We start from the raw sequence: 7,262 nt of genomic DNA on the forward strand, positions 1-7,262 counted from the left end.
GCTCCGGGCAGGAGGAACAGCGGATCCCCCACCCCACCCCCTGCCCGCCGTGCCGCATCGCGCAGGGTCCTAGTGCCCGCCGTGCCCAGCCTCCCTAGACATGGCCACTGTGCTCCCAGGCCCTGGGCCCTCAGTTCCACTCAAGCGCCTGAGAAGCCCACCCAGCTAACAGTCATCCTTCATCACCCGGGGCCTAGTGTGTGGCTCCTGCAGGCCGCGCCCACCTTTGCTGGGCTCCCCTAAACCCTAAACACCCGGTGGCTCTCATGTGGAGTATTGGTGAGCAAACACACAGGTAAGATCATTTGAGATTGTGGTATACGTCAAGAAGAAAAAAAACAGCCCCGTGGGGTAATGATTAGAAGGAACTATTTCAAGGAGTGGCCTAAGAAAGCCTCCCAGAAGATGCGCTATTTGAGTTGAGACCTTACTGATGCGAAGGGCTAGCTATGCAAAAAACTGGGGCGCAAAATGCTGTTAGAAGAAAGAGCAAAAGCAAAGGCCTTGGAATGAGCAGGAATTCACACTATTCAAGAAGCCAAAAGGGTCCGGGGATTTGGCTCAGTGATTCCCCCGCCTGCCTCACAAAGGCCCGAATTCCATCCCTGGTACCAAAAAAAAAAAGAAGAAGAAGCAAGATGGCCACTGTGTCTGGAACAGATGAGTGGGGAAGTGAGTGACAGAGGAGAAGGTAGGAGAGTGGGAGGCAGAGCAAATGTTCTTTTGACATCTCTGGTGAATCTTTTGGATTTTTTTTTTTTTTTTTGGATCCACAAGGGAAACTACTGGAATTTTTTGAACAAGGGAATGATGTGATTGGCTTTATATTTTAACAAGACCAATCACTCTGGCTGTTGGGTGAACACTCAACTAAAGAAAAATACCGCTGCCTGCCTTGCAAGCACATGGTCCTGAGTTCAATTCTCAGTACCAAAAAGAAAAGAAAAGCACAAGTGGAACCTCCTTAGTGGATCTAATTAGGAGCCCCCTGCAAACCCCCAGGTGGGAGGTGATGATAAACACCTGGAGTGGTCCAGGCAAGTTATAGAACTGGACCCAGCAGGATCCACTGCTGGTTGGATATGGCATGTGGTGAAAGGAGTGCATACAAGCCGGATGTGGTGGCACATGCCTGTAATCTCAGCACTCAGGAGGCTGAGGCAGGAGGATCGCTGTGAGTTCAAGACCAGCCTGGGCTACACAGTGAGTTCCAGGTCAGTCTCAACTATATAGTGAGACCCTGTCTCAAAAAAAAAGGAGTGCGTACAGGAGAATCACTGGTGGGCGTGTAGATAGGCAGAACTACTTTGAGTCACATCTAAGAAAGCTGGATGAACTTATACATAGATTTTAATAGAGCACTTGTAATCCTAGGTATACACTCAAAAGCAGTGACTGCCCGTGTGCACTGAAAGACATTTATAAGAGTCTTCATAGTGGCTGCAGTGTGGCTCCAGGGTACAGCCCTTACCTAGCATGTGCGAGGCCCTGAGTTCCATCCCCAGCACCACACACACACACACACACACACACACACACACACACACACACACTTTCACAGGTGTGGCGTACACCATAATCCCAGCACCTGGAAGCCTGTGAGAATCATGAGTTCAAAGCCAACCTGGGCCACACTGTGAGCCCAAGCCCATCCTGAACTATATAACAAGACTCTGTCTCCAAAAAAAACATCTTCATAGTGGCATTATTCATAGCAGCCCCAATTTGGAAACCACCCAAATATGTATCAATAATAAACTAGATAAGCTGTGGTAACTTCACACAATGAAACACTACATGGTGCTAAGAATAAACAATCTGTAACTTACAGAACACACATGGATGAATCTCACAAATATAACATAAATATATAAAAAATATAAAAAATCCAGACACAAGAGTACTACATACCTTATAACACTATTTAGACAGCATAAAAATAGTCAAAGTCTGTTTGAATTTTAGAAGTAAAAGGGTAGTGACTGATGGGGAAAAGTAATTGCAAAGGGGCTCTGGGGGGTCTTCTAAAGTGCGAATAGGGCCTGGAATTTAGCTCAGTGGTTCCGCCACCTGCCTTGCAAGAGCAAGGACCAGAGTTCCATCCCTGGTACAAAAATAAAAATAAATAAATAAATAAAGTGCTGATAATGTTTTGTTCCTAGTCTAGGTGCTGGTTACACAGAGTTGCATTGTGAAATATATATTGCAACATACACTTGTGGTAGGAGCATTTGTCTATATGCTTATTATATTAAAATAATGTTTCTCCACCGGAGGGCCATGTCACCCATCAGGGGCTATTTGGCTCAGAAAGATTTTCAGTTGTCATAACCAGAGAGGGGGCAAGCCTGACATCTTGTAGCTAAAGACGTCTGGTATCATCTAGCTTGCACCAAGCGTGCCCAACCACAAACCACAAATTCACCATCCCCTCCCTGCACCCTGCCCCTATGGTGGGACTTGTGACAAGACCCCAAATGGGCCTGGCATCTGGCTATGGGTTCTGCTGCCTCTTAGAGAAAGACACAAATACTGCTACATTCCACAACAAAGAAGTATCCAGCCTCAAATGTCAGTCATGCTGAAGTTGAAAAACCCTATACTAGAATAAGAAGTTTAAATAATTCGTTTCTGGATGTTAGGATGATCAGGTTTTCAACTTGACTGAGGATAGATGATACTTTTATTAAGATGGCAAGGGCTGAAGGAGACACAAGTTTGGAAAGTGGTGCCCAAAAGTTGGGTTTGGACATGTTAGGGTGAGATGCCCATTAATCACTGAAGCAACAATATGTAGTGGGCAGGTAAGTATATAACAGAGTTCAGAGGAGAGGGTAAAGCTGGCATTATAAAATTGGGGGTCTTTAGCAGAGAGATGCTATTTAAAGCTATGGGAATTGGGTGTGGTGGCACACGCCTGTAATCCTAGCACTCAAGAGTTGAAAGTTCAAGCCCAACCTAGGCAATTTAATGACTTAGTGAGACTCTGTCTCAAAATAAAAATTTTAAAGGATCAGGGATGTAGCTCAGTGTGAAAGGCCTGGGGTTCAATCCCTAGTAACCCCCCAAAACAAAAAGTTATGGGGCTAGCCGAGATCACAGGCAGTGAGTATACAGAAGGTAAGGAGGGCAAGGGGACTTCATCATTCAGAGGTTGGAAAGAAGACAATTCAACCAGTGAGGAGGGAGGAGGACCTGGAGTCCAGTGAGGAAGGCATTTTAGGAGGATGGGCAGGTGAAGTATTGTCACATGTGGGGTGACGGGATAGGGTGAGCAGAGGCGTGGCTGTGGCATTGGCTGCGGGAGCTCATGGGTGGCTTAGAGACAGAGGTTCCAGGGGTGTAGTAGGCTGACAGGCAGGTTGAGTGGTTGAGGGGGAGAACAGGAGTTGAGGAAATGGAGACAGTGCACAGAGACCACACATGCGGACGTTTCCTGTGAATGGGCATGGGGGTAGAACAAGGGAAGGGCATCTAGAGGGAGACACAGCTTATGAGGGATTTTAAAGAAGCACATTATGGGATATTTGTATGTGGATGAGAGTGGATCACCACCAAGGGCAAGAGACAGATGAGCTAGGAGTTAGGGAGATAGGGACTCCCCAAGGAGTCTTGCGGGGAGATTCCCTGAACTCCTCCTTAAACCCCAAAAGCGATGATCCAAAAGTTCCAAAAGATGAGCAGACCCAAAACCAAGCTCATCACCTCTGCTCGCCCACCCCAACTCACTGTCTTGTGATGTCAAATCTGTGCTCCCTACACTCTCCTCCAGCCCAGGCCTCTTCTCCTTCCTCAACCTTTCCAAAATTCTCCCTGCCCCCTTCTCTCACTGCCTCTCTTCTCCCGGCATCTGCATCAAGAGCCCACTTCCAGATCCTGCAGCCCCCGCTCACCAGCTGTAGGATGCCGGTGAGCTGTTGTTCTCGGTGCCTTGGATTCTTCTCTGTAAAGAGGGAGTTGGTGATAACCACCATAATGGTCTGGGTAAGGTAATAGTAGTGCCTGACCCAGAGGATTGCTTTGACCCACAAGGACATGGAGCAGGGCCTGGCACACGGTGCTGGTCAAGGTAGCTACTGCCCTGTGTCCACACTCTATCCACCCACTGCCTCACTCTGGGGGACTGAGTTGCTCCCACTTTCTCACCATGTGAAAAATGCTGTGATCAGTATTCTTGTATATGTCCTTTCACGCACACACGAGTGAGTGGTCAGTGGTTCCTGATAGCCTTCCCTTTAAGGAGATTGTCCTACTTACACAGGAAGACACTCTCACTCATCCTTCCTGGGTCAGTTCCACTTGAGAGCTCATTTTGTCTGGGAAATGTTCTCGGACTTCAACCACAATGCACACACACACACACACACACACACACACACACACACACACCATCAACAACAAAGAATCCCCTGATTTTTTTTTCCAGTACAGGGATCGAACTCAGCACCTTGTGCTTGCTGCTTGCCAGGCAGGCACTGCCACTGAGCTACATCCACGGCCCAAGATAACCTGTTTTTAACTCAAGTGTGGCCCCACACCCAGGAGCCACAGAGTGACCCTTGTAACTGGGTTGGTCTCTCTGAGGGCGGAGCCTGGAGGCTGGTTTTAAGCAGGATGATATTATGTGCTGTAAAGTCTGGGACCACCGAGAGGTCCTTGACCACCAGACCATAGTCCGATTCATTCCTATCCCCGGTGCTCAGCGCAGAGCCTGGCCCCGCGTACAGGCTCAATAAATAGTTGACAGATGAAGAAAAAGCTTAGTCATTTCATCGTCTTCAAAATAGAAATAACCACATAATACCTTCCTAAAAGGAAGGACTGAATATATGAATATTTGCGAAGAGCCCAAAACATCACCTGGCATATAAAAGTGTTCTGCCAGTTACATACATACCTATGAATATGCATATGCAAATAAAAGCCTCTTCTAAAAGTTAGAGAATCTAAGTTTATTAGAAACATCCTGACAAAAAAGGAAGGTGTGAAGGGAGGGCCCAGCCCGTCTCCACTTCTTCTCATCCACCACAATGGACCACCAGTCTGTATCCGGCAAACTGGCTCCTTCTCCCTTGGGATGGCCCCCGGCAGGACCCGCCCGGCACTGTTGAAGCAGGATGGAGGCCCTAGTTCTCAGGGCACTGCAGGATGTCATAGGTCACATAGCCCACCTCGTCCACCTGGTTCATTTCGTTCCGGAAACTCACTCGCCAGTAGAAGCGGTCCTGGCAGAAGTAGGCTTTCTCTGCAGGGGAGAGGCACACATGAGAGGGGTGATTCCTACCCTCCCACATACATCTACAGAGACAGGAGTAAGATTTTTACGATCATTCCTCCTGGCTTTTCTGGGTCTTTCCAAAATTGTTCACATGATTGTCCACCTCCCCCACTTTCCTGTGAGATGCTGGAGGGCATGAAACCTGGCACACAGTAGGTACTGTGTACACATTTTATGAATGAATCAGCAAATGAATGGATGGTCTATCTTAATGTTCAGAACACTTCATTCAACATTCATTCATTGAGCAAATCTATGCATTCATTCAAAAAATTTTACTGGGGCTAGGAGTGTAGCTCAGAGGTAGTGTTTTCCCCTAACGTGCACACGGCCCTGGGTTGATCTCCAGAAAACTACAAAAAAAAAACTGCTGAGTGCCTATATGTCAAGCACATTAGAGGCACTAGAAATACAACAGAGAAAAATGCAGGCATGATCTCAATTCTTTTGGTTCTAACTCTAGTGAGGCAAGACATACAATTAACCAAGCAAACATGAAAATTAATGAGATCGATTCTGACAGTGTAGACCGAGGTGGAAGAAATGCAAATAAGAGAATAGAAAATGATGCTCAAGAAAGGTCTTTCTGAAATGGTGGCCTTAGCACTGGGATCTGAAGGATGACTGAAAGGCAGCCTGGTGACAATTTAGGGGGAAAACCCTTCCAGACAAAGGGAGCAACTGGCACAAAGGCCCTAAGCTATGAATGACCGTGATCTGTTCAAAGCAGGCAGTGTAGGTGGAGCACAGTGAATGACAGGAGTGGCCGGAGCAGATGAGAACACAGAGTTAAGGAGGGGAAGGGGGAGGATGGGTCGGGTTAGTTTCTCTGACCTTGGAATGGATTTGGAGTCACTCCCAGGACCACTGCCCTGCACTCCTAACCTCTCCGACTCCCAGGGAATACATTAAAGGGATGGGACCTAGGCGTGGTGGCATACACCTGTCATCCCAGCAGTCTGGGAGGCTGAGGTAGGGTCATAACTTACTTGACGACCTAGCAAGACCCTTTCTCAAAAAAACAAAAATAAACAAAAGGGCTAGGGATGTAGTTATGTGTGAAGGTCCTGGATTCAATCCCCAGTACCACAAATAGATAGATAGATAGATGATAGATAGATGATAGATAGATAGATAGATAGAGATGAACTTGGTGGCGTACATCTGTAATCCCAGTACTCTGGCAAACAGGAAGGGTGCAAGTTCAAGCCCAGCTTGGGCAACCTAGTAATTTATTGAGATAAATAAAACCAAAGGGCTGGGAATATAGTTCACTGTGATAGCCCTGAGTCCAGTTCCCAGTGCGATAAACAAACAAACAGATGTGTGAGATATGCAGTGCTGAGTGGACTGTTTGAAGAGGAGTTTGCAAAGGAGACAGCTTCAAAGGAAGACTGGTGGTAGAGTCAACAGACTTTGTCAACTGATGGGATGTAAGCAGTGAAAGTAAAGATAACTATCGTCTCCAGTTTACAGTTGGGGAAACTGAAGTTCAGTGTAGCAGGACTTGCCCAAAGACACACAGCTGTGCACTGTTTTATTTCTCACTGTATTCCTAGGGGCAGCACAGTGCTTGACACAGTATAGACACTCGATAAAGATCGGCTAATGAAGAATGAGCCTCCTTGTAAACCACATGCCCTGTGGCAGCCTACAGCTGGGGAGGCCAGAAATCTGGGTCCCAGTCCTGGCTGTGGCCCTGAGTCCTTGTACGACCTGGGGAAGGTCTCGTTCTCCTGCGGAGCTGGGACATTGCCTCCATCTCCAAGGGCTTTCTCGTGCGTGCATGGAATTTGGCCAATCACAGAGGCACGGCAGGCTGGCGTGGGCGGTATCTCACAAAGACCCTCCCCCGCCCGCGTCTGCAGCCCTCACCTCGGTACTGGAAGACGTTGTACATGTCCAAGGGCACCCCAGGGAACATATGGTCCACCGGAGTGACGCTCCGGGAATCCACCCTCTGCGTCTTCACGTCAAAGCTGCA

The 7,262-nt window shown here is 47.7% G+C and overlaps 2 protein-coding genes across 2 annotated transcripts in view; both read right to left on the minus strand.

Moving 5' to 3' along the window:
• Positions 1–3,974, minus strand: part of Slc12a5 (solute carrier family 12 member 5) — a 39,833-nt gene extending 35,859 nt beyond the window's left edge. Inside the window, exon 1 of the mRNA XM_010626286.1 lies at positions 3,894–3,974. Within this exon, the coding sequence (XP_010624588.1) occupies positions 3,894–3,974 (81 nt within the window). The remainder of the gene's footprint in view (positions 1–3,893) is intronic.
• A 975-nt stretch (positions 3,975–4,949) lies between these two features.
• The window catches only part of Mmp9 (matrix metallopeptidase 9), a 7,395-nt gene continuing 5,082 nt past the window's right edge, over positions 4,950–7,262 (minus strand). Inside the window, exons 12-13 of the mRNA XM_010626205.3 lie at positions 7,154–7,257; positions 4,950–5,245 (exon numbers count right to left, since the gene is read on the minus strand). Of these exons, the coding sequence (XP_010624507.1) occupies positions 5,127–5,245; positions 7,154–7,257 (223 nt within the window). The 3' untranslated portion in view covers positions 4,950–5,126. The remainder of the gene's footprint in view (positions 5,246–7,153; positions 7,258–7,262) is intronic.

Source organism: Fukomys damarensis, unplaced genomic scaffold (genome assembly GCF_012274545.1).
Source record: "Fukomys damarensis isolate Sample0158 unplaced genomic scaffold, DMR_v1.0_HiC HiC_scaffold_22, whole genome shotgun sequence".
NCBI lineage: Eukaryota > Metazoa > Chordata > Mammalia > Rodentia > Bathyergidae > Fukomys > Fukomys damarensis.